Raw genomic sequence first — 27445 nt, 5'->3', positions numbered from 1 at the left:
AGACAAAAGCTGTTGGTTTCAGGTAGCTTGGTGAATTGTTAATTTTTTGAAAAAACATTTTGGTACTTCACAGCAAGAAACGTTTTTTTTGTTTTTTTGTTTTTTGTTAATAGTGTTCTTTTCATGTAGCAGTTCCCCTTAGGGATTTATCCTAATGTTATATTTCAATATAAACAAAAATGTTTATTATAGCATTAAGTATGAGAGCAAAAAACTTGAGTATTCACTTTTGAACCATAAATTGAAGGTGTTAAAATTGTAAATTTGAGTACAGTGTGGAAATTGGAAAAATTGATAAGTATATATATACAAAGGCCTGTCCGACCGTCCGGCCAGTAGCTGTGATGTGCAATGAACACCAGGAGGCAGATGCTCAATGCAGGAGCTACCGAGCTGCAGTGACTTGGCAGCTGCGGTTCTCAGGTAATGCACCCAGAACCAGAAAAGAGGGAGCCCAATTCCAGGGTGCATCACCCGAGAACCGCCCTCTTGCAATCCAGAACCCCTCAGGGGATGTCGGAGAGCCGGTTTTGGCCCAATCCCCGAAAGCCAGGCCAAGGGACCCCACCAGTATTCGTGCACTGGTCCGCTAGTGTTATATATAAACAGTAAGTTTACCTTTTTATTTTTTTCAATATATTTCTTTATTGATTTCAGAGAGGAAGGGAGGAGAGAGAGATAGAAATGTCAATGATGAGAGAGAATCATTGATCAGCTGCCTCCTGCACGCCCCCCACTGGGGATTGAGCCCACAACCCAGCTCTGTGCCCTTGGCCAGAATCGAACCTGGGACCCTTCAGTCCGCAGGCTGACGCTCTATCCACTGAGCCAAGCCAGCCAGGGCAAGTTTACCTTTTTAAATGTATGGATACTTAGAAGATATATAAAATAAATACAATTGTGGTGGCATATTACATGTGGAAACTTTGCAATTTTTTTTCTTAGTTTTCCTGCCTTTTTAATTAAAAAGAAGAAAAAATACTAGTAGAATGTTAGAAATTAATTTAATAGTCATGGAAGAGAACTCTGCTAAAGGCTGATCCAGAGGAGAAAGTCTGTTCAAGTGATTAGAAAAACAAAAAAGAAAAAAAGTTAATTTGTGACATTAGAGTGTAATTGTAATTTAATAAACCTTGAAGACTGAGGTCACATACATTCTAGCTGGTATTTTAGCATAATTTCCTCTTTATTGGGGATGATAACAATGATGAATAAATATTCATATGACGGAAATAATTTGAATATTTAATAAAGACTAAATTAACACAAAGAGAGAAACCTTTAAAGTTTATCAACTAAAATTTTAATTAGGAAAGAAAATGGTTTTTAATATTAAATTGATTTATTAATTTGTCTTTGATTTAATAAATGTGTGAGGAATTAAAGTTTTTTAAGATTTTGAGACTTTATATGTACTGTATATAGTCTATAACTAGTCATAACATATGTGCATATATAGAAAGATAGAGAGAAAGAGAGAGACTATTTCAAAGCTTAAATTAAAACAATAGAATTGAATGTATATTATATGTAACTAGAGGCCCAGTGCATGAAATTCATGCACTTTGGGGGGGGGGTGTCCCTCAGCCCGGCCTGCGCCCTCTCGCAGTCCGGGAGCCCTTGGGGGATGCCCAACTGACAGCTTAAGCCCATTCCCAGCTGGCAGTCACACATCCTTAGCACTACTGCGGAAGCAGGAGAGGCTCCCCCCACCACTGCTGTGCTCGCCAACCATGAGCCCGGCTTCTGGCTGAGCAGTGCTCCCCCTGTGGTAGTGTACTGACCACCAGGGGGCAGCTCCTGCATTGAGCGTTTTCCCCCTGGTGGCCAGTGCACATCATAGTGACCAGTTGTTCCGCCGTTCGGTCGATTTGCCTATTAGCCTTTTATTAAATAGGATATTTAGAGTCTGAGTGAAAACAGAATAATCCTGAGGAGGAAGAATGATATGTTGATATTTTATATATGTAATTGTGAGGAGAGAGGAAATACAAATATGGATAGATACATAATATGTGTGATCATTCTTCCTCATGATTACCCTATTAGTTGGGACTTTAAAATATATAAAATATAAAACATAAATATATACAATAGATTATGCACCAGATTTTTCTAAGAAGGAAGCCCATATCAGTAGAATGTTTTGCTACGTGACTCATTCTCTGGATTGTATTCCTAGGGAATAATCGACTTTATGGAGAGCTTATCCTGTTAACACTTTCTGAACTTGTGAGCACCTCCCTGTGGGAGCAAGAGAAAAGCCTGACCTGTTTCTCCTGTAGCAGGGTGTTGTAAGAATTCGCGTAGGAGCCTGACAAGGCCTTTCAAAAATTCTTTTATTTGTGATCCCTGGTGTCAGAATTCACTCAGGATGATCTTACAGTTTCAGCTCCCACAAACCACAATACTTATAATTGAGTTAATTAAAGGTTATAGCACAGTTACTCACAGAACCGGTTTTTTTAAAAAAAATCTCCCCTCATGGTACTTTTTTTGGATAGATCAAACTAATTTGTCATTTACTGTTGCACCCTGAGTGATGGAGTCAGATGTTTTTTGTTTCTTTTTCTTTTTGTATTTCTTTTGTTGTTGTTGTTCAAGGTTGCTTGAATGTGATCATTAATATGAGGGAGTGTTTTCCGGTTTGTTTGCCATGCTCATTAGCTTTCACACATCGATTCAGCACGTTTTAGTTGTACTTAGAAGTTTCTGGTGTGTTTTCATTCTTCATAAGTACGATAGGAGAGGATGGTTGCCAAGATTTAAGAAGGCAACAAACAGGTTTAATAACTATAATGTTCATTCATTCCGTAACTATGATAAAATCTGTTCTAGTGGAAACGTTTTCAAACGTCATCGGTTTCGTATAGGACTTGTTTTATTTGTTGCACATATCTGAAACTGAATTTCCTTACAATGAAATTTCAGATGAGATTTCTTTAAACAAAAAAGCAAGAACTTGGTAGGACTCGGTAAAATGATATTTGGCACAAAATATAAAATCTATTTTAAAACTCAAGGTGAGGAAACTCTGTAGTCTGAACTTACTTCTGTGTTTGAGTTTTTTTCCAACTATTTTTTACAATAGTTAGAAAAAAACAGGAATTTTATAATCAGAGCGAACTTGGGGGGGAAAAAACGAACAAACAAGGTCCAAATAACCTCTGAAATTAATTCCTTAGTTAATCATATTTTCCCAACAAAAAGTCACGATGCATTTTCTAATAACGCCGCACAGATGCTGCTGGGAGCCGCCACCCCGAGATGAAACAACTTTTTCATAGGATTTCCATGAGATTTAAGTGAGGGTGTCCATTAAAAGCATGTAGCCTGGCACATATTACATATTCAGTAATATAGCTGCTTAAAAAACTCATTTAAAGCTAAGGAGCTTGTTTTAAATGTAAGTTATAGGATCTGACAATTTAAAAGGTAGAATGCAGGAAGGACAACAAAAGGCAGGAAAACCGAGGAAAAGTCTGCAGGTATAATCATGATGTACAGCAAGTCCTGGAATAACATCATTTCTTTCAGCATCCTTTTGTTATAATGTGGGTGAGATGCCGGTGTAGGAACTCTTGTTTGGATCAATCAGCCTATTGTAAAACTGATTCCATTATATGTCATTTCACTTAAAGTTTCAGAATCCCTAACAACGTTAAGTGAGGACTTACTGTATACTATACGTGCAATACATTACCCAAAAGTATCTTCTTAAATATCATTTTATTCACCACTCCTGTGTGTTTCATCCCTAGTATAGTCGTTCATTGCAACCAAATAGTGTTCGTCCAAGCACTGCTTTTCGGGGATTTGAACTAAAACTATCAAATGAAAGTTACTAAAAATTTACCAGCCTGTATTGCAAAACAAAGTTCAATTTCAGCTACTGTACATTTTTGAATGGTTATAAAAAGAGGTTGGGGGGCAGGAGGGAGGGGGGTAAGAGATCAACCGAAGAACTTGTATGCATGCATATAAGCATAACCAATGGACCTAAGACACTGTGGGGGGTAGGGGAGGCCAGGGGATTGTCAAGGGCGGGGGGAAAAAAAAGGACACATATGTAATACCCTTTGTAATACTTTAAGCAATAAAACAATTAAAAAAAGAGCTTTATCATATAGTTTGAACATCCTTTTTTACATGGTAGGCCCCAAATAGTTGGCCATTTGTGTCAGATATTCAGTGAAGTAACCAGACAGTCCCCATCCTTTCTTTCAACTTACTGTTGGGGCACCCTTTATAAGGAGCTGATAATATTAAGTCAAAAGGTCAGTACTTATAATGTAAAGATAGGCAGGAAATTAAGGTCTTATCTACTTGAAATTGCCTTGACCTTTGTGTTTTGTTGGTGTTTCATTTACTAGATAAAAATAGAATTAGCATTAACTATGAAAAGATAAAAGAAACTCTTTTAAAAGTGAAAAATTGCAGTTATTTGTTGAGATGTGAAATTAAGTAAACATGCCCTCTTCATTTTTTGTAGTAGATTAAAATTCCACCCCTATAACTTTAACTCGCACATTTTATTTTGCTGATGAGAACTAAGGTATTCTCATTTCCTGCGGAGTCCTTCCCACCTAACCCACGTCTTTAACATTACTCTTCAGTCCCCCAGGTTCTTCAGAGCTGTACGGCATTCATCGAGAGATATGGCATTGTGGACGGAATATATCGCCTCTCTGGCGTTGCCTCCAATATCCAGAGGCTACGGTAAAACCTGCTATGGCATTTCCTCTTTCATTCCTGTTGTAATTCATTAAAATGAAACTCAGGATTAAATCTCTTACATTGATGGCCATAATTCAATAAGATGGTTTAGAAAAAATAGGCAACACTAAACGTATTGTTCTCTGTGTGTATTTTCCTAAATGCCATTCACAGCATCAGAACACCATGCCCCCTTCACCTTGTCAGTCCTTGTGTTTTCCCTTTACAATAGTTGATGATTTTAGCTATTGAACTTGAACCCATGACAACCATGGCAGATGAAGTTTACATTATCAGAATAGAATTAATAGAATTAGTCTTTCATTCCTAATTAAAATTGACGAGGGAAACTTTCTGATCTCCTTGGATACCTGTTCTGTATTCTATGCTCAGGTATGCACGTGTTAGTGTTACGTATTTCACATCCTGTCTCATTATCTTCCCCAAAATCACAGTGTCCTTTACACCAGCAATAGAGATTTTATTTTTGCTCAATCTCTTAGCTTCTGGTCTATTCTTAATGTGTTGTTTTTCTTTCATTTTCACTGTGGTGCATGGAAATTGCCTTTTCCTCTACGGGGGTTTTAATATCCTAATTGACTGCAGAGCTCACCTCTGTTTTCAGGAATACATATTGGAAACTGCTTCACCTGATTCTGGTACTAAGGACAGTTTCAGTCTTCCACGTGCAGCAAACCTCATAGTCACTGATAAATCCACAAACACTAATCCTCTGGGTTGATGAGTGGTCTCGTGCCTGTAGATTAATATTAATTAACCTCCTGGAGCGTGAGCGTAACCTGCCCTTGCTTTCTGAACGCAACCTTTGTTCCATTCACTTCAGTGCTACAGATTTTACCGTCTGTTACAGTGTGGTGTTGGCTGGGGATTGGTTGATGTTGTCTCTGGCTTTCTTACCCGTCTTTAATAAACCACTCCTGGGCCATACTTCCTGTAGCTGAGGGGTTTCCGGGCAGGGTTATTCATGGACCAGCTGCCACTCAGTCCTAGTCTCCAGAATTGCCAAAATCTCACAGATTCAAACCACGAGGAACTGAGTCCTGTTTTTAGATCTGTGTATGAAGAGCTGCTCATTCATAAGCATTTCAGAGATTGTTGTCCATCTTAATGTTAAAGCTATGCCCTTAATTTTCACATAGAAAAACACGTATGATCAAACATCCAGTTACCGCTGGAAAAAAACATTAGTTCACTGAAGTAAAAATATCCATTCACATTTGTCCATACATTTATATGTATTTGTTATATATTTCATTCGGGTCCGTGCTTTCCCAAATATTCTTGCTCTTCCTTTAATAAAATAATTTTGTCACTCTGCTGTCTTTGTTAGCCATGAATTTGACTCTGAACATGTTCCCGACTTGACAAAAGAACCCTATGTTCAGGACATCCATTCCGTGGGCTCCCTCTGCAAGCTGTATTTCCGAGAGCTCCCAAACCCTCTGCTCACCTACCAGCTGTATGAGAAATTTTCAGTGAGTACCAGTCACTTTTAAATCAAGTCCTCTTTGGACTTTGGTTCAAAATGTGTAAAAATTGTTTTGGTCACGTAAGAAATAGTTCCATGCCTACAATGACTCCTTTAAAAAACCAGTCACTGCTACGGATTCCTAGTTTTGGCTGATTTTACATTTTCATTCTTTTAGTTTCTGACTTTGAGCCACTACTCTTATCACACTTAATATTGGTGACCATAAAGTTTTTTAAAAAATTATCTTTTAATAGATTTCAATGTCCACATAGTGTGGGGGGAGGTTTACTTCCTTGATGCTATATGGTGTTTCCTCATCGCTCAGCGCCAAAGAGTAGATAGAATGATTTACCTGAGAGTGAAAAAAGCTAAATTGTAAGTGGAGAACTTTGATTTTTACCAACAAAGTCCACTGGTTGATGTCGCATTACGATGGTTGCAGGATGCTGTCTCAGCAGCGACAGATGAAGAAAGGCTGATCAAGATTCATGATGTCATCCAGCAGCTGCCCCCGCCACACTACAGGTAAACCCCATGGGGAATTTCAGCCACGTGTTTTCATCCTATGGGCTGCTGACTGGCTAAGTTTTCTTGGAGTTGCAACTATTTATTTATTATTTATTTATTTTTATATTTTTATTGATTTCAGAGAGGAAGGGAGAGGGGGGAAGAGAGAGAAACATGAATGATGAGAGTAAATCATTGATTGCCTGCTCTTGCACATCCCACTGGGGATTGAGCCTGCAACCCGGGCATGTGCCCTGACTATGGCCTCCTGGTTCACAGATCAAAGTTCAACCACTGAGCCACGCCATTTGTCCCTACATTTATATTTATTTGTCTGTGATCCCCAGGGCCTGGCACAGTACTTGGCATGCAATAGGCTTTAATAAATGTTGAATGAACAAATACATGAATGAGCAAATGGATGGTTGACTAAACCTGTCTCTTTGTGTGTTTGTTTGTTTTGCGATACTGAGAAATATTGCTGAAGGTACTGGGATGTCTGGCCACAAGTGTGCAGACTTGTGAATTGCTTGAATCCAAAATATGGACTCACTGCTGGGTGCCTGTTTGCTGGTTTTCTTTTTTGCAACCCTCCTTTTTTTTAAAAAAAAAAAAATTATATATATATATATATATATACACACACACACACACACATACATATATATATATACATATATATGTATATATATATGTATGTGTATATATATGTATATGGCTTTTAGAGAAGAAGGGAAAGGGAGAGAGAGAGAAACATCAGTGATGAAAGGGAATCATTGATCATATATATATACATATATATATGTATATATATATATGTATGTATATATATATGTATATGGCTTTTAGAGGAGAAGGGAAAGGGAGAGAGAGAGAAACATCAGTGATGAAAGGGAATCATTGATCGGCTGCCTCCTGCCCCCCGATCCTGGGGTTCGAGCCCACAACCTAGGCATGTGTCCTGACCGGGAATCAAACCATGACCTCCTGGTTCATGGGTCAACACATTCACTGAGCCACGCTGGCTGGGCCCTCCTTTGTTTTTCAAAACGTGTCCAAGCCACACAGAGCATGTCTGCTGCAACTCGAGCAGCATAACTTCACGGAATCGTTTGTCTAGACGCCGGAGGGGAGGGTTCATGTCCCTGGTGTCTTGAAACCAGGTGTCTGGCAGCAGGAGCAGATACGCTAACGGTTTTTTAAAAACTCAGGCTGTTTTCTCAGAGCCACTCCTGTCAGAAGCTTGTTTCTCGCCTTAGACGTTTTCCGTAGTATCAGTAGATGTGGTTATTACACCTAGGTATAAAATTCATACTGATCTTCTGACAGTTCTGTGGTAATAATGTCTAAACCTAGTACACAGCATACAATTGGCTGAGCTTTGTATGGTCCTGTTTCCATTTTGCCATCGAACATTACGAGTTCGTGGAGTTGTTATGCTCTGTACTGCTGCGTGATGGGTTTTAGAGTTGTTGTTCAAGTGTTGTGTTTCGTTTTCCAGGACACTGGAGTTCCTCATGAGACACTTGTCACTTCTCGCTGACTATTGTTCCATCACAAATATGCATGCAAAAAACCTAGCAATTGTTTGGGCTCCAAACCTGCTCAGGTAAGTTGCATTTGACATTTGACCTTAAGTAGATCCCATCACCTTGTAAAGTCTAATTCATCAGTGTTCCTTAAGGACCCCCTGTTCAAGTAAAACTGATCTGTTGTTCTTATGCGCGTCTCCCCAAAACAGGCCAGTGGCACTTAGCTGAGGCCTGTGAAAGTGTTTTTCTTACTCTGGTTGGTGTGGGCTTTACCAAAGGACTTGTATGCATACATATAAGCATAACCAATGGACACAGACACCAGGGGTGTGAGGGCATGAGTGCGGGGATGGGGGAGGTAAGGGGGGATAAGGACACATGTAATACCTTAATCAAGAAAGAAAAATTTAAAAAAAAAGGATTTACATGTTTTAAAAAATGCCCTTTCAGACTGCCATGCCTGTGACTCTGATGGCGATCTTGTCTGCCCCACAGATCGAAACAGATCGAGTCCGCCTGCTTCAGCGGCACAGCGGCCTTCATGGAAGTGAGAATTCAGTCTGTGGTCGTCGAGTTCATCCTCAACCACGTGGACGTCCTCTTCAGTGGGAAAATCAGCGAGGTCATTCAGGAGGGGGCAGGTGCGGCTCGGCCAGAGTGCGTTCCTGGCAGGAACGTGCACCTACACTTCCAGAGCCATGGAACTACCTTTCTCTCTTTCTTTCTTCCTTTCTTCCTTTCTTCCTTTCTTTCTTTCTTTCTTTCTTTCTTTCTTTCTTTCTTTCTTTCTTTCTTTCTTTCTTTCTTTCTTTCTTTCTTTCTTTCTTTCTTTCTTTCCTTCCTTCCTTCCTTCCTTCCTTCCTTCCTTCCTTCCTTCCTTCCTTCCTTCCTTCCTTCCTTCTTTCCTTCCTCCCTCCCTCCCTCCCTCCCTCCCTTCCTTCCTTCCTTCCTTCCTTCCTTCCTTCCTTCTTTCTTTCTTTTTTTCTTTTTCTTTCTTTCTTTCTTTCTTTCTTTCTTTCTTTCTTTCTTTCTTTCTTTCTTTCTTTCTTTCTGTAATATATTTTTATTGATTTCAGAGAGGAAGGGAGAGGAAGAGAGAGATAGAAACATCAATGATGAGAGAGAATCATTGATAGATAGGCTGCTTCCTGCATGCCCTCTACTGGGGATCGAGCCTGCAACCCGGGACCCTTCAGTCCGCAGGCCGACCTATCCACTGAGCCAAACCAGCTAGGGTGAAGCCTGCATTTTTTATCTCAGTTTCATGACTCCGTCTTTGGTAGAAAGCAGCTAATTTATGGCCATTTCCCTAAATGCACAATTTAACAGTTATTTTCTGAGTACTATGTTAATGCTACATATTAGACCTTATGTGAGCTACGTTCATGACACATTAAAAAAATATGCCGTGTTACTTATTATTGGTGGATGTAAAGGTGTAAGATGGAGCAGCAGCAGAAAAATTCTTTCCAGAACTAAAAATACTGAGTGATACCAGGCAAGGCCACATTACTTAATAATTCTAAGTGTGTGTGTGTGTGTGTGATTGCTAACAACCTGGTATGTCACCTTCTATTCCTCACTTAGTATAAAGCCCTATTATTTTTGCCACTTAAAAAACGGAATGGAGAAAATCTGAAACAAGACAGGTAGGTAGGTAGATGGATAGACAGATAAGCAGGTCGATAGCCGCACACTCACACATTTACATCCCTCCCCCCCCCCCCCCGCCCCCCGCCCCATGCCGAAACGTTTGACTGTCTTTATTGTTTTTCTTTCCTTCCAAAGCTTCTCTATCCAGGCCCAAGTCCCTGCTCATCGCCTCTCCGTCCACCAAGCTGCTGACATTGGAGGAAGCCCAGGCAAGAGCCCAAGCTCAGGTCAGTCCTCCGCTGGTGACGGAGAACAAATACATCGACGTCGGAGAGGGGCCCGCCGCGCTACAGGGGAAGTTTCACACCGTCATCGATTTCCCGCTGGAGAGGTAGCGTTCATTAAATCCCCGTCGGTGCGATCTCGTGCTGGGTGTCCTCTTGGTTTTACCTTTGCCTTTGTGTTTTTCCTGTCACTCTGTTCCTGCAGCGGCTCTGGGCCAGTCCCAGGCAGTCCTGTGCTCTGCTGGCGGTGGGTGAGACTTCCTAGGGAATGAGAGACATGTTTCTCCAGAAGCCTTGCAACACCACGTCGTTCTAAAAAGAAGAGAGTCCGTTGTACAGGGAAAAAATGGTTAGGGAAAAAGGATACAGTTCATTGGCCGGCTTTATAACATGAGGGCAGTTCACTAAACGTCTTCGTGTTGTAACTTGCTTAGCTGTGAAATGAGAATGTAGTGCCCGCCTCATATGATTTTATCTCATGTAAGTGCGATATTACATAGAAGGCAGTTAGCACAGTGCCTGGCATCCCATGTATGTCAGTTACTGTTCTTAATCCTTTTCTTCGTGTTTGGCTTCATTCACTTTGCTCACACCTAAAATCACTTTCCCTAACTCTGGTTTGGGAGTGTTAATATTTCCTATTCCCAAATATGCCTCACTCTTAGTTCCCTGATTGTGAGGGCAGTTCTCAGTGTGGCAGTCTGTGTGAACACTACCCTGTGAAACTAATCACTGTATGGGCACCCATACAGTTTCCACTCCACGCTCAGCTGCACCGCACGGCTGCCGTGTGCCGTGTGCCGTGTGCCGGCGGGTGTGTGCTCAGCTGTGCTCTCCTGGCTCCGGTTCTTCCCATCACTTGCTCATTTTCTCTAAGTAAAGGGAGCCCCTTGGATATCTCAATGCGGAAGTGTTTCTCTCTCACAGGAGGCGGCCTCAGAGCAAAATGAAGAAGTCCCCTGTGGGCAGCTGGCGCTCCTTTTTCAACTTGGGGAAATCGTCGTCTGTTTCCAAGCGGAAGCTGCAGCGCAATGAGAGCGAGCCCTCGGAGATGAAGGCCATGGCTCTGAAAGGTCAGCGCCCTTCCCTGCCCTGTCCCCGTGCTGCGCCGCGGGCAGCTGGCCCGCCGACAGGTCACCTCCTCCTGCTGCCACGGCGTCTCTTTTCTTTCTCTGGACCCACACCCGACACGCTCCAATAGGAGGTGCTGTCTACGGGAGGCTAACCTCTGAGATCACGGTGTCAGCAGGGCCATGTCTAGGTGTGAACCCTGATCCCTTGGCTTGTGGTGGCGTCAGTCCAGTCTCCGCCTCAGTCCTCAGAGAGCATTTTTCTCTGTCTCTCTGGGTCTGCTCTTAAAGGGGCACCACACCAGTCATTGGGTTTAGGACCTACCCTCAATCCAGGATGGTAGCACACTCTTCTTTAGGAAATATAAAAGGAGACGTTTTTAAATTCATCTCTATTCTCAAGTTCTTAATCCTTTAGAAAAGAGATTTTTCCTATAGGCAACCACTTGAGAACGACAATACATTATGTAGCATGATGCCAAATTGAGTATGATTGTCAAAATGTACAACTAATCGCTCTTGGAAGTTTAAGTATGTGTAGAGAAAAACAGTGCTCCTTTTCACGGTATTAATGACTAAAACGTCACACTGTTTCGTTTTGATTCTGTAGGTGGCCGGGCAGAGGGAACCCTCCGATCAGCTAAGAGTGAAGAGTCTCTTACTTCTCTCCATGCAGTCGATGGTAAGAGGAAACGCACCAGTCGTTTTATTCTATATTTCAGAAAAGAACATAACAAGCAAGTGTATTTTATAAATACATGCTTAGCAAAGAGGCCATAGAGCATCACTTCTTAAGAATACTAGTATCTATTTAGTATTTTCCATTGATGTTTTAATATAGTGCCAGTCTCTAATTTCTTCACTTTTGACATAATTGCTGTTCAATTTGCATAAGAATGGGCGAATTGGTTTAAGTAAACCATTTATATTTATTAATGCCCAGTGAAAAATTATATTATTAGTATTTCTTAGATTTCACAGTGAGAGCACAGTGTCACAAAGGATACAATTAAGCAGTTTTGATATTCAGACTAGAAGACTTTTGTCTTGAAAATGGCTAACTTAATGTTAAATTTCATAGATCAGATCAGTCATGGAGGATAATCTTATCAGGAGAAGGCAACGTAAAGTGAATCTGCTTAAAATGGGGACCCGAGTTGTATGCTAAATCATGCGGAAAGGGTGGGTTGTAACTTGAAAAGCAAAACTAACAGGTTATGAAAATAAGTTTTAGCTTCTGCCTACAGTCGGGTTATAGTTGCCACTGATTTTCAGAATGAACAAAGCACTGCTTCACTGTTGACTTGGAGGGAAATAACACTTTTGACAAAACCACGTAATGGCAAGTAGGACATCCTTGACGTCATCTTTGGCTTCTAATCCTTTAGAAAAGAGTCCGTAAAGAAGGCGGCAGGTTGTAAAGACGGCCCTTTTAAGAAAATAATCAAGAGCCACCCTGATTGCCCAGGGGTTTTCCTTAGTCTGTTGATACCCAATTCGTGCTCTTTGGAGGTATCCTGGGATGTCCTATCAGCCTTCTCATCTTCCTTTACTAACTGTCCTGAGGGCACCTCCTCACTGGCCAGTGACTGTGCTGTGATTCAGCAAGCCCTCACATGTCACTGTAGCTGGGTGTCCCACATCTTGTGGGTTTTGCAGGATTTTCCATTTCACTTTAGTTAAGAGAACGCTTCACAGAGCAGTGTAGAGGGCTGGGTAGATGCTAGGATTAAGCAGAAGGTAATTTTCAAGCAGGGATTCATTTTACACGTGGCCAGTGCATTAGTGAGTATTTTTATTAAGACAGTTTCTGCCTCTCGGTGGTACATGTTCACTCCGGCAGCTCTCACCATTGTAATCGAATGCTGAGATAGGGGACTTCTGTCAGGAGGGTGCTTGGCAATGGCATCAAACTGTGCGATCTGCAGAGGCCTCCACCACTTTTGAGGACTGGCTGCCTGAGAGACTTAGAGCCTGCTCTGAAGGGGGGAAAAGGAAATTATTTTTGTTTAAGTATCTGAAAGGAATCCCTTACTAAATAGATGTTAATATGTTATAGGATTGTAGGGATTTTTTAAACTGAGAAGTTAATTTTTAGAAGTTTGGGGGTTATGAGAATTTTTCCCTCTAAACAACAACCTCTTTTGCTGCTGTGTATCCAAAGTACTATTTAAAGTGAATGATTCCACCCGGCCGGTGTGGCTCAGTGGTTGAACATTGACCCCTGGGAGGGCACGGTTCGATTCCCTGTCAGGGCCACGTGCCAGGGTTTCAGACTTGATCCCCAGTAGGGGGCGTGCAGGAGGCAGCCCATCAACTCATCATTAATGTTTCTATCTCTCTCTCCCTCTCCCTTCCTCTTTGAAATCCATAAAATATATTTTAAAAATAAATAATAAAATTAAAGTAATTGATTTTGCCTCAGAAGTCATGTGTGAGGTCAGTGATAAAATAAGACAAAAAGAAATAAAAAACTTGCCTAAAGTCACAACAGAAGTCAGTGTTGGACGAGTGGTAGAACCTGGCAGCTCTGAGTCCTTTTCCGATGGAAATCGACAGCCGCTGCCTTCTCCCTCTCATCATGTCAGAGGTGCGTGTCCTTGAGCATTTGGCTTGGGGGCCCCATCTGTGAGCCCCAAGAGACAGTTACCCATAAGAAAAGGAGACGTGCCCTTTCCTTTCCCCGTGTGTCCTCGGTAGGTGAGCAGTGGGGGTGCCCCTATGACGTTCACACTGAGAGACTGTTGTCCGTTCACCAGGTGACTCCAAGCTGTTCCGGCCCAGGAGACCGCGATCCAGCAGCGACGCCCTGAGCGCCTCTTTCAACGGAGAAATGCTGGGGAACCGCTGCAATTCCTACGACAACCTGCCCCACGACAATGAGAGCGAGGAGGACATGGGGCTGCTCCACATCCCAGCCCTGGTGTCCCCCCCTTCGGCCGAGGATGTGGACCTGAGCCCGCCGGACATGGGCGTGGCCAGCCTGGATTTCGACCCCATGTCGTTTCAGTGCAGCCCCCCGAAGGCCGAGGCCGAGGGCCCGGAGAGCGGCGCCGCCTTTTTAGACTCGCCCACGGGATACCCCAAGGATAAGCCAAGTGCAAATAAAAGGGACTCGGAAGCCGGCGGCAGCCGGGCCCAGACCCCGGGCAGCACTGCCAGTTCTGAGCCCATGTCTCCTCTGCGGGAGACCCCGAGCCCCTTCTTCACCCTGGACTTGAGCCCGAGCGAGGAGAAGTCCGCCAAGCCGTCCTCCTTCACGGAGAAGGTTGTCTACGCGTTCTCGCCAAAAATCGGACGGAAATTAGGCAAATCACCTTCTATGAACATATCTGAGCCCATTTCAGTGACCCTCCCCCCCCGGGTGTCAGAAGTCATCAGTGCGGCCTCCGCCACGGCCTCCGCCACAGCCTCCACCACAGCCTCCACCACGACCTCCGCCATGGCCTCCGCCACGGCAGCCCAGACCCGATCTCCTCCCACCTGGCACACGGGTGTGGACGAGAGTGCCGTCGGAACTAGATCCCCTCCCCAGGTAGGAAAGGTGAAGGCAAAGGAGAGGGAGGCCCTGGAAGGATGTGAGCCTGGAGTCCAGCCCCCAGGCCTGGCGGTGGCGGTGGCAGCGGCCGCAGAGGTAGAGGCGCCGGGACAGGAGAAGGAGGAGCCGTGCGTGTCCGACGGTCAGAGTAAGGCTGTACCTTCTGGACAGGCTCAGACAGGTACCGTTTGCTTTCCTCCACTCTTTCTTTAAGCTGAGCAGGATCTTCATGCCCATGTGCCGCCTGTGCCTTGTCAGGGAGAGATTCACTTCACACCTGCCCTTTAGTCAAAGAGAATGCGGTTCCGGGTGGTGCTGAGTGCTCCAAGCCTTACACTAAAATCAAACAAGACCCGGGAAGGGCCGGTGGTCCTGCGTCCGACTCCATGGAGTCCGCGGGTCTCTTTGGACAGTCAGAATCCATGGATATTTTTTGCACAACTTCCTAGCTCTTGATTCTGTTTTCTCTTCTGGTAAAATGCCTGTATGTTAGCCTTCCACGTTAAGCAGCCAGCCTCCACCGGCACAACCATCCTAAGCCATCCGCAAGCGCGTGGAGCTTGTGTTCTAAGCCATCCTGCCTGAGCCACGTGGGGGACCTGCTTGTTGTAGCAGCTCTCGAGGAGGGGCAGGCCTCACCCCCTCGCGGTGTCAGTGTTCCTCCGAACCAGATGTTTCTGCGGCAGATGTTGCATGTGGGACGGAAGATCGTGGATTGCCATTTTGAAATATGGAAGGCCCCTGTTTTTTTAGGGCCCAAACGGGGAGTGTTGGCTTTCCATAGATGGGATAACAAGCTGCCTTTTCACTCTCATTTTTTCTCCCAATTTCCCACCAGGAGCAGTTACCCATGACCCCCCTCAGGAGGCCATGCCTGTCAGTTCAGTGTCTCTTATCCCACCGCCACCGCCTCCGAAAAACGTTGCCCGCCTGTTGGCGCTGGCGTTAGCCGAGTCCGCACAGCAAGCCTCGACGCAGTCGCTGAAGAGACCGGGCGCTTGCCAGTCCGCTCCTGTGAGCTATGGAGACGCGGCAGTGGCTGCGGCCGAAGAGCAGCTGCCTGTTTACCACCCCCACGGGACTCTGGACAAAGCCTGTGTCCCCGCCGATGGGCCCGCAGAGCACTTCCTCCTCCCGAACCACGCATCCGGGAGCGGCCACCAGCTCCTGCCCGACCCGGCCGCTGCCGCCGGGCACCCAGCCCACGCCAGCGCCCCCGAGTCCGGGCAGCAGCCCCGCCAGGCCGACTTCCAGCCCCATCGAGCCTGTGCACCTGGGGACCCAGACCAGGCCAGAACCACTGCAGGTCCCTTAACAGACTCGCAGTCTGACGAGCACATCAGTTTCCGGGAAGACCAGCCGGGGAAGACCACCGGGCCGACCGTCTCCTTCGCGGATCAGGACCAGACTCACGTTTACTTCTACAGCGGAGATCAGCCGCCGTCTTATCTCGGTGCAAGTGTGGATCAGCCCCATCAGCCCTCACAACTCACTGACAAATCTCCCACACCCTGTAGAGACAAACCCTGCCCTCCTGGGTCCCCCGAGGAGCCTGTCGGCACAGCCGGCCTGGCTTATGTGACGACGACAATGACGACGATGATGGCGGCGGCGGCGGCTGACACAGGCGCCTGGGAAGCCTGCTGGGACCCGGCGGAGCAGCCCACCGCGGCGGATTTTGCCGCCACCACCCTCCAGCGTCCGCACAGAACCCACCGGCCCCTTCCCGCACCTCCTTCCCAGAGACCAGCAGAGCCGTCACCGGCTGTGGGGCAGGTGCCAGCAACGGCCTGCGCAGGGTTAAATAATTCCCACAAGGTAAGACGGGGGAGAGTCAAGGGAAGGAAATGCACTTTGCAAAGGTCTGTCCCTCTTCAGCAGGGGGTGTGGTCTTGGAGTCAGACATGGGGTCTGTTTTCCAGCCCTCGGGCGGGTTTTCAGGAAGCGTTTCCCCTTGGAGGTTGGGATCTGCCTTTTCCTCGTTGCTGGTTTTTCTCAGGAAGGAGCAGTTACACAACGACCGTGGCCTAACCACGTCTTCCCGCTGCTGCCTCCCGCCAGCCTCCGGGTCGTTTCTTCAGAGCGATACCAGAGGTGATAGTGAGTCAGACGGGGCTTCGGGTATCAGGGCTGCCCTGGTTCTCCCGGCCCCGGCACTGACTCATCGTGACCTCGGGCAAGTCACTGAACCTCGCCCGCTGGTCATTCCCGTCTGCCCGATACGGGCGCTTTAGTCTCAGGAGGTGTGTGAGGCGTGCTGCCTTGCAGGCTTTTTAGAAGAGTGAGGTTATTTTCTCAACACGAAGCAGCAGGTTCTGCAATCGAGCCAGCACCCATTTCGATGAGAGAATGTTGTACGCAAAATGCTAAGGTTTCGTCCTAATTTTCTCATATTTAAAAAAAAAAATGCCCCGGGTGTATTGGGATCACCTTGAATTATTGTCTAGTCTTCCGTGGAGGACGCTGTGTCTACAGCTGCATCTCAAGGCGGGGCGTTTGCTCCCTGGCCTCTGCGGCCACCCCAGGGCGGGTCAAAGGCAGAGGGGGCGGTCGGTACCTGCTGGAGTTCAGTGCCCCCTGGGGCTTACAGCTCCTCACTTCAAACATCTCTCCAGAGAGAACCCCTCTCTTTGTTGAGCAAAATGTTTCTGCTGCTGGTGAGCCTGAGCTGGGCAGAGAGTCAGCATGTGTTTTTAAGCGTGGCTGTTATTTGATTAAACCTCTGTTTTGGTCTGCACGTTAAGACAACGTCACAGGCAACCTCATCTCACTTTCATACCCATCACCAGCTAGAACAGTCCTCACGATGGAGGTGGCCGCTCCGCCAGGTGGCCCCGCGGGCCGTGTCCTGGTTGTGGGGACAGGGTGGCCTGCTGTCCTGGCCAGCACGACCGTGTGGCTAGGGGAGTTTCAAGCTGCTCTCCGCATAGCCTCCGCTTGTGAGTTACAGTGTGATGGTGCTGACTGCACAGCGGGGAGCACGGAGAACACTCACGCTGTCCTCATTTCTCCGTAGGTCCCAGGAGTAGTGCCCACTCCGGAGAGGCCGCCGGAACCCAGGGCCGCAGACGACCCCCCTCCCGGCCTCGTTGGTGACGGCGGGGCTGCCGCTCCGTGTCCTGCCTCTGCCCCCACTGTGTGTCCTGCTGCCCAGCCGGGCCTCCCCGAAAAGCTGCGGGAAGGTCCCCGCGCGCCCCCACTGCACCTGCGTGCGGAGTCCGCCCCCGTGCACGGCCCCTGTGGCTTCCCGGCCCCAGTGCCCCCCACCCGGACGATGGAGAGCAAAGTCGCGGCCGCCATCCACTGCGGTGGTGCGGAGGCGGCCGGCGGCGCCAGTTACCACCCCTTCGCCTCGGCCGCCGGGGATGATGTCTTGCCTTTGCCACTTCCCGTCCCACAGCCGAAGCACGCGCCGCAGAAAGCCGCTTACGCCACCTTCACGAGGCCCGATGTCACCCCCGAGCCCTTCGGTCCGGAAAACTGTGTGCATTTCAGTCTGACTCCAAACTGCCAGTACCGCGCCCAGAGCGTGCCGCCCCATCACAGCGGCCTGGAGCCGCACCACGCCTACGGGGCCCGGTCCGAGCCGCCAGCCTCCGTGGGCCCCCGTTACAACACCTACGTGGCCCCCGGGAGAAGCGCGTCCGGACACCACTCCAAGCCGTGCGGCCGGGTCGAGTACGTGTCTTCTCTGAGCTCATCTGTTCGGGGCGGTTGCTACCCAGAAGACCCGTACCCCACCATCCGGAGGGTACAGTCTCTCCACACCCCCCCGGCTGCCATGATCCGCTCCGTCCCCATCTCCCGGACGGAGGTTCCCCCCGACGATGAGCCGGCTTACTGCCCGAGGCCCGTGTACCAGTACAAGCCATACCCGGCCTCCCAGGCCCGCTCGGACTACCACGTCACGCAGCTGCAGCCTTACTTTGAGAACGGCCGGGTGCACTACCGGTACAGCCCCTACTCCAGCTCCTCCGGCTCCTACTACAGCCCCGACGGCGCCCTGTGCGACGTGGACGCCTACGGCACCGTGCAGCTGCGGCCCCTGCACCGCCTGCCCAGCCGCGACTTCGCCTTCCACAACCCTCGGCTGCAGGGGAAGAGCCTGTACGGGTACGCCGGGCTGCCGCCCCGGCCCCGGGCCACCGTGACCGGCTATTTCTCCGGTAATGACCACGGTGTCATCGGCATGCCCCCGGCCGCCGACGGGAAGCACACGTACACCTCGTGGGACTTCGAGGACATGGAGAAGTACCGCATGCAGTCCATCCGCAGGGAGAGCCGGGCCCGGCAGAAGGTGAAGGGACCCGTCATGTCCCAGTACGACAACATGAGCCCGGCCCTGCAGGACGAGCCGGGCGGGCTCTATGTCATCCACCTGCGCAGCAAATCCGATCCTGGGAAAACTGGACTTCTCTCCGTGGCCGAGGGGAAGGAGGCCCGGCCCCCGGGGAAGGCCCTCAGCCCCGAGGGCGGCGACCCCTTCTACAGGAAGCACCCGGAGGCCGAGCTGGACAGGGCCCATTACCACGGAGGGCACGGTGGGCACGGCAACGGGCAGCCGGAGAAACCGTCCCTCCCGCAGAAGCAGAGCAGCCTCAGGAACCGCAAGCTCCACGACCCGGGCTGCGGCCTCCCGGAGCACAGGGCACACCAGGAAGCAAGCCATAGGCACCTGTGCGAGCCGAAGAGCGGGCCCCCTCACCCCCAGGGGGCCGGCCACTTAGATTATGGGGCCAAAGGGAGTCCGGACGCCTGTGAGCCCGCCAGCTACCATAACTCCGGAGGGAAGTACATGACCATGGGCCCCGAGTCTTTGCGTCTGAACCACAAAGAGGCGAGGCTCTGCAAAGAGCTGGAGAGGCCTCGGGGCAGGCAGCCCCCCGCCCCAGACAAACACCCCCGAGACTGCTACCCGGAGGAGGAGCCGCTCGGCCAGGCCTCGGTCCCACCCCCGAAGCCGGAGCGGAGCCACAGCCTGAAGCTCCATCACACCCAGAGCGGGGAGCTGTGCCAGTACCCAGCGCACGGCCGGCGCCAGGGCAGCCTGGCCACCATGTCCCAGTACGACAACCTGGAGGGCTACCACTCCCCGCCCCAGCTCCAGCGAGGAGGCTTCGCGGGAGGAGCCGTGGGGGCCTACCTGCCCCCTGGCTTCGCCCACCCGCAGAGCAGGACCTACGCCACCGCGCTGGGGCAGGGCAACTTCCTGCCCGCGGAGCTGTCCCTGCAGCACCCCGAAACCCAGGTCCACGCGGAATGAGCCCCGAGAGCAATAGAGTTGAAGCAGCCTCTGCTGGACAGTGGACTGTTCTATTTTTTTCAGTAACCAAAAAGATTTAAAAAAGAGAAAAAAGAAAAAAGCTACAACCCCCCTCCCCCCCCAACCACATTCAAAAACAAAACATAGTAAGAAAAATCAATCGCCACCCTTCTCCCCTTCCTGTTCCATTTCCGCCTCTAAGGACTCGCTTTGTCACTAGACGAGATCTGAGTGGTTGTAAAGCACGGTGTTGACAACCTCGGAGAGAGCCTGTCGCCACCTCACGCGCATCCGTACGAGCCTGAGGACTGCCTGGACCTGCGTTTGAATGTGGCTTTGTCCTTCCTGGTGTCGGCCGTATATTTCAGAGCAGTTGCCATCCGTTTCCTCTTGCATTCCTACCGACATCTCCAGGGCCCGTGTCGCTGGCTGAGGCTGGCACCCAGTTGTCATGTCATTCTCCCCGTCTCGTGTTAAATTCCAACAGAGAAAACCCCCCTGATCCTTCAGCTAAGTCAGTTGAACATTTAGCAGATTCCGACTGAAACATACAGGAAGTAAGACTAAGCGTTTATTAGAGTCATTGTAAAGAGTCAAACCATGTAGGCCCAGGCTGCCCCATGTCCTGCGCATCCTTGTTCCTCAGAGGTGTGTCTCAGCCCCCCGAAGAACAGGCTCAGATCCCAGGGGAAGGCATGGTCAGAGGCAGAGTCAGACATTCTAGGCGGGCGCCAGGGGGCGCTGTTAGCACCAGGGTGCCCTTCCGCCTTCAGTTACCGTTTCTCTGAAGAAGAGTTAGTGACTTGTAACCCTAGTGAAACGTTTCACACCATTTGTTTCCCTAAAGCAACTTTTTTTTTTTTCATTAAAAATGGAAACGACCCCCAGCATGGTTTGACTAGATAAACACACAATTGATCATGATGGCAAACTTACACGTTAATTTCTGTTTCTGACTGCAGGTTTCCTGGGGACACTTAAAGTAGCTATGTCGTACCTGTTCGTAAACCTGCAATAACGGTGCAGTACACAGCCCCGTTTCACCGTGGGCACCCCAGGCGGTTACGTTTCTGCCCTGAGAGGAATGGCGTGCTGTTTGCTCACTCCCTCTGCTATCAGTCTACTGTAACTGCCATCGACACCAGCATTTCCGGTTCCATTCTGATAACTCTGTGGGCATGTTACACGTGCCCGGCACCCACAACTCTCTTTAGAAAGTTGCACTCATTCCTGATTCGAGTTGGACTAGGCACCTCTCCAGCCCAACGCAATTCCATTTTCTCAACTCACCCCGATCGCGCGCGACAGGCGAGCGAGGCAGTCCTGCCTTTACCGGGACGCGTTTTGATTGTCATTTCATTCCAGGACTCTTAGTAACACTTGATTTTTATACATTCACCCCTGGGGGCTTTCATTCCATTCCCTGGATGGTCGCTGCTCTGGCTTTTATAAAACTTGGAATTAACTTGTATTTAGAGCAAAGGAAGAAATCTTTGAAGAGGCTAAATTTATGCTGCTATGATTGCTGTGAATTTGTATAAAGATTAGGAGTCATGCCAGTTCCTTTTTTATTTAATAAAAACAAAAAAATAACACGTGTGACTGCATTTTAAGGGTTTATATTTAGGCAAAGAAATAAAGTTTTAAGAATGACACGTTGATTTATATGTGAAACATACTCTGTAAGGTTTTCCTTTGTTGCCCCAGAATTGATCAGAGGGATTCCGTCAGGATCCTGGTAGAAGAAACCCTGAGATCGATCTGTGAGGAGGCCTGCGGGCCGCGGGCCTTCCCGTTAAAGGTGCAGACCCGCCTGGCCCAGCGTCCGTTAGGCAACCTGGCCGGCCCCCGCTCGGTACACGAACCGCGGGTGCTGCGACAGGAGTTTGATCTTTGGTGAATAGATGGCACTGGTTTCGTTTTATTTTTTACTTTAACCATCTTTTTATCAAGTAGGCAGCCCATTGCCCTTTGTCATCACACGGCCCTATGTTCTCCCGGCAGCATGGCCATCGGAGGGAGCTGCTGTGGCGAGGACAAGGATGGCTTTAATGACAGTTTTTCCCCCTCGGTATTTGGTAAAGTGTCATCCTGGTAAAACATTTCACACCGTTTGTTCTCCTAAAGTGATATATATATATATTATTTTTAGTAGAAAAGAAAAAGGATTTAGAAGGATGTGAGTCCAGAAGGGCGTGGCTTAAAAATCCCTCCGTCCAGTCTTAATATTCGTGGATTTGTGGTCACACACAATTTCTCCTGCGACCGAAGTCTTTTATAAACACTAAGGTCAATTCCTCAAAGCAGTTATTTTATTCGTGTCCTCTGGGCTCAGAAATATCAGGTAAATATTTTGATGACAGAAAAAAATGACTCAAATTACCGGTATGAGTGTGAAACACGAACTCTAGGTACAGTCTAGCGTAGTTTCACTTCCTGTGTGTAGAAACAGCCTTAACTTCGGAGTTTGTTATTTAAGGGACGTTGCCCGTGTCTTTCCCTTTCTAATACCGTCGGGTAGAAATCGGATGGCAAATCACTGTGAGCCGGGTTACCTCAGTATAGTCCGCCTGTGCGACTTCCCAGAGAGTGTGATGGAGGATGGTTCCTTTCCCACGGTGGCGTGGAGCATTCTGATCAAGGAAATGGAGCTGCCTTATGCATCAAACCCATATTTCTATTGGGATTCTCATAATCCTCTCTCCAGGTTTTATCTTTGGCAAGATGCTGATGCCAGTGTGTGTGGTTGGATCGAAATCAATATTCCCCGGGTGTCTGGCCAGAGACGTTGCTAACAGCCCCAGAGGCGCCATTCTCTTGTCACTAAATTTCATCTGAGCCTTATTGCTGACTGTCTTCAGTTTCCTTTTAAAACGCAATCCCTGGACAGCCCCACGGGGAGGCCTGCACATGTTTATAATGACAGAGAGCATTTTTAGAAAACGTTAGGGTCAGGTTGAAAATTCTAGGGCTCCTCTGGACAGAGTGTGGAGGGGGCGGAGAGGCGGTTCACACATCGGAGGCGGCAGCGGATGCACACAATGTGAGTTTGAAGTCTGCCCCTTCTGCTAACGAGGGAGCCTGCCAAGGCCACACGTCTGTCCCCTGCCCTGCCCACCACCCATCCAGTGTCGGCAAAGCCTTACCTGAGCAGGGTGTGTAAGGAAGTGATGATGAAAGCAAGCGTATGTCAGGAGGTTACTTCCCAGTGGTTAGAGGCATGTGACTGTCAGTGCTGTGTGTGCCGGAAACGCCGGGGATGGTGTGTTAACTGTGCAAGACACGCAGAGTGTGCGGGCTCTGCCTTGTCCGATGCGTACTGTCAAGTGTTCAGAGATTAAAATGGTTGGTTGACAGTGTAGATTCTGAGGTAGCAAAACCTGATTTTTCAACCATGACCTGCATGAGAGAAGCATCCTAGGACGTCATAGACCACACTTTTGAGTTCCTTAATTTTAATTTATATAGTGTTTTTTTTTAATGTTTTAATATTTTTGTGAACCCGTGTAAATTGTTACTGCATATACGGCTTGTGTATTTTTGTAAATAGTTTTGTGATTTATTTCTCGATCCATATGTAAATATTTAGAGTCTCATTTCTTTAAAACTCATTTGAAGCTGAGTTGTGGGTTTGGGGTTTTGTTTTGGTTTTGGGGGGTGCGGGGGGGGGGGAGGGAGAAGGGTTTTTGTACTATGATCATCCAGATGGAGAATTCTGTGGTTTCAAGCAAATGTCCCACTTGAACGCAATTCAAAATATCAACAAAATTATTTCAGGTTAAAACAGACTTCTTTGTGTGTGCTTCCTTTTTAACGTAATATGGATGATAACAAACTAGATGGGGTGATTTTCCCGGGCCAAACAGGATCTTGGAGCTGAGAGGACTCAATCTCACTGGGCTGCCCTGGGGAACCCTGGCACTCCTACCGCCGCCTGGCTCAGAGCTGGCCGCCCCCAGGAAGCAGTTGGCTTCATAGCTCAGGATCCTCCAGACGGGATTCTGAATAACAGGCATGTGTCTAGATTCCCACAGAGCATCTTGGATCCTGATTGCTTATCAGAGTGCAGGGACCAGACAAGAACCACCTCTTCCACTTGCTCCCCGCTGGCCAGCTGGTTGGTGGCCAAGCCACACAAGGTGCCTGAGTCAGGCAAGTGCAGGGAGTAGCCCAGCTGCCTGGTGGGCTCCTGAGCGCGTTCCTGTGCCAGGTTCTCAAAAAGGAAACATTTCCGTATCAACCAGGATTTTGGGAAGGGAAAACACACACACACCTCTTCGATAGGAAGCCATGGAAACACTAATTTTCTTACTGGAAGTCATAAATTACAAACCGTTCTTCATTCTGAAAGTATTAGAATGTTTCCCTTTTTGCCAGAAATAGGGAATATTGCCTGTGGTCCAGGTGACCCTGGGCAGCCACCCTGCACCCCACACTCCTGACCGTAAGCAAAGACAAGCAAAGACGTAACACCCGCCCTAGGTAAACACTCCCAGACCTGAACCTGTCCCTGTGGAAACTGCTCAGATGGGATTGAAGAAAAGACATGGGTGACATTCCCACTGTGCTGTCTTCTGAATTTTCTTGGCCTCTCATTTCCATTGCCAACTATTTCATCGCCAAATTTCCGTCACACCTGATGAAAATGTAGTTCATGCCTCTTAACGTGCATCCTTGAGTGATTGGCGACAGGTGCAGCGGTGGAGTTGGCGATTTTAATCATCTGGTGCTATGCGGAAAGGCACATTTTGAAGTAGCACCGGCTCCCCATCACAGTCCAACTTCCTGCACTGACTCCCCAACATTGATGGACTCTTGTTTCTCCTAATTCATGGGTGAGGCCAGGGTGCAGAGGTTAAAGTCTGCCACTGTCACGCAGGTATGAGTTCTGGAGCCAAGTCCGGCCGAGCGTGCTGGACCCGAGTTCCCGCTCTAATAAAAGACGGCTTGCCAATGGAGAGTTGCATGTGACTGCCGCTTACTAATTCTAAAACCCTCGCTGAATTCAACCTTCCGCAAGGATTCCTAAAACTCTTACTAAGCCATGGCTTTTCCATCTTTATAAGGGAAATAATAATAGTACCTGCTGTGTAGGGTAGCTTGGAGGACTAAGTGAGATAATCCATGTTTCTAAAGGGCTCCTCCGGAGAGCAAGTGCCCGTTCAAGGTAGCCAGGACTTGTACTTTGAAATGGTGCAAGACTGCACAGCAGTTAAAGAAAAGGGTTAGATGCTTATGCAGTTACATCACCAAGAATTTAGTCGAGTTAACCTTCCTGCAAAACTGAAGTTTAACACAGTTGAGGTACTTTTTGCAGGGAGAGCCTTGGCAAGGAGAGGTGCGAGACATGGTTCAGGGGTTGACATGAGACTTCCCAGTGGGACGCAGCATGACTCAGCATTAGGGAAACCCCTGCTTTCTAAAAACATGTTGCAGGTGCCCGGCTGGTGTGGCTCAGTGGTTGAGCGTCGACTTAGGAACCAAGAGGTCACTGGCTGGATTCCAGGTCAGGGCACATGCCCGGGCTGCGGGCTCCATCCCTACTAGGGGGGAGTGCAGGAGGCAGCTGATCAAAGATGTTTCTCTCTCATCGAAGTTTCTCTATCCCTCTCCCTCTCTCAAAATGAATAAAAATATTTTTTTAAAAAATAAATAAAAATACGCTGCAGTTACTCAGCAGAAACCTTTACGTGGATATCACTGAGGGCAGTACTGAGCAATGCCCACGCTCTGGGTTAGAGATGTTCTCTCCATTTCATTCCATTGGCCTGCTGACTGCAGCTCAGGGCCATGGGCATCGAGCCTCTGAGAGACCCTTCTCTGCTGAGGCAGTTGCTCCCTGCAGGTGAGATCACTGCCTCTCCATTGGTAAACTTACGGTAACTAATCAGGGCCTTCCCGTTATTCCTAAACACACACTTTTTTCCTGATTCACGATCTGTTCAAGCAAAACGCTTATCCGGAGGAGTGGGTGTGTGTGGTGATTGCATTGATAATAACTACCAGTGCTGACCGTACTAATTTATCCACCAGTTATTCAGGCCATTCTAAGTGTGTTACATACATTAATAGGAACTCAGCCTTCCTAACCATTATGCAAAGTAGCATTATTGCTTTTGTTGCCATTGTACAGATAAAGAAACCGAGGCCCAGGAAGTTGAAGGTACGTGCTTGAGTTCATATCCCAGGTGGGTGGGATTCAGGCCAAAGCCACCTCCCCCGCCCCCCACTGTGTTAGCTGCTTTTATTAAGTGGAGGCCAGAGAATGCGGCACTGTTTGTGCCATTTCCAGGGTGTGGGGTTACCGAGGATGATGATAACTGATGAAAAGGTCATATAGGCAGGTGGTGAGTTAGACAGGGAAGATGGGCCTGCTGATGTGTGGGGGAAGGGAGAAGAGAGAGAGAGAGAGAGAGAGAGAGAGAGAGAGAGAGAGAGAAACATCAATGAACTTGGCAGGGATGAGAGCCAGAGGGCACCGTGATGGCAAGACCTTTGCTACAAAGAGCATGAGGTCCAGGCCCAGCCCTCTGAGTCCGGAGCCTGCGGTTTTGCTTTCTGCTCTGCTGCTGCCCGGAGTGGACCTTCAAAGGCCGTGAACCCCTAAAATAGGGGCAAGGAGGACCCTATTCTTCTGCAGGGGAGTCGATTCCTCCCGATCAGAACAGTCTGGGTTCATGCTGCAGCAACGTCACCAAAATGCCAACCCAAATGTCAGTACCTTAACACACACACACACACACACACACACACACACACACACACACACACACACGGAAGGTGTCTCCTGCTCAATCCGAGTCTGCAGCAGGTGCAGGGGACTCCGGGGTACGCGTCTTCCGTGCGGCCTGGGCAGAGAGTGGCTCCCCACCCGTCAGGTACGGCCTCTGGAACACGTCCCCGGGACGCTGTGGCGAGCGGGGGAGCACTGGACGGCCTTGTGCATCTTGTAGCCCAGAAGTGATACGCATTGTCCCTGCGCAGAGCCCACGAGCCGAACCTGGTCCCGAGGCCCCGCCCCACCGCAGGGAAGGGGCAAGAGCAGTGCGGGCTGCCGAGAGCCGGGAGGGGGGTGGGGGGGGGGAGCTGACCTGGGCGGGGGTGGCTGCACTGACGGCTGCCGCGCCCCTTAGCTCTGCACCCAGCTCCTTCCATGCACCTTGATTATCGACAATCATGTCCTAGCGTGGGAGACTGCTAGCCGCTCCCCCCCCCCCCCCAAGATCAAGGACCAACAAATAGTTCGGGGTTGGGTGGGGGGGGCGGGTGCAGAATAATCCAGGGCCGTGGAGGGCTGGCAGATGCCTGGCGAGGGGTCACTTTTGGGTGTTCTACACGGTGGCAGGACATTGGCCCTGCACCCAAATGTTTCTGATCACAATTTGGAGAAAGGTTTTAGAATGTAAAAGAGTGTCTTGCTCCAGGTCCAGAGAGATGGAGGAAGGCCTGC

The 27445-nt window shown here is 48.4% G+C and overlaps 1 protein-coding gene across 6 annotated transcripts in view; it reads left to right on the top strand.

Annotated features, from left to right (window-relative positions):
* ARHGAP32 (Rho GTPase activating protein 32) overlaps positions 1-21590 on the top strand; it is a 174248-nt gene extending 152658 nt beyond the window's left edge. For all 6 annotated transcript variants that reach the window (XM_059676653.1, XM_059676650.1, XM_059676651.1 and 3 more), the window contains 11 exons: positions 4617-4719; positions 6068-6212; positions 6651-6733; positions 8217-8324; positions 8743-8888; positions 10036-10231; positions 11052-11197; positions 11805-11876; positions 13954-14913; positions 15571-16550; positions 17749-21590. In XM_059676653.1, coding sequence (XP_059532636.1) covers positions 4617-4719; positions 6068-6212; positions 6651-6733; positions 8217-8324; positions 8743-8888; positions 10036-10231; positions 11052-11197; positions 11805-11876; positions 13954-14913; positions 15571-16550; positions 17749-19995 — 5186 coding nt within the window. In that variant the 3' untranslated portion in view covers positions 19996-21590. The remainder of the gene's footprint in view (positions 1-4616; positions 4720-6067; positions 6213-6650; positions 6734-8216; positions 8325-8742; positions 8889-10035; positions 10232-11051; positions 11198-11804; positions 11877-13953; positions 14914-15570; positions 16551-17748) is intronic.
* The last annotated feature ends 5855 nt before the right edge of the window (positions 21591-27445 follow it).

The sequence above is a fragment of the Myotis daubentonii genome, chromosome 19 (genome assembly GCF_963259705.1).
Source record: "Myotis daubentonii chromosome 19, mMyoDau2.1, whole genome shotgun sequence".
In the NCBI taxonomy this organism is placed as follows: domain Eukaryota; kingdom Metazoa; phylum Chordata; class Mammalia; order Chiroptera; family Vespertilionidae; genus Myotis; species Myotis daubentonii.
The sequence above is the reverse complement of the archived record's forward strand: the minus strand, read 5'-3'. Positions and strand labels throughout refer to the sequence as shown.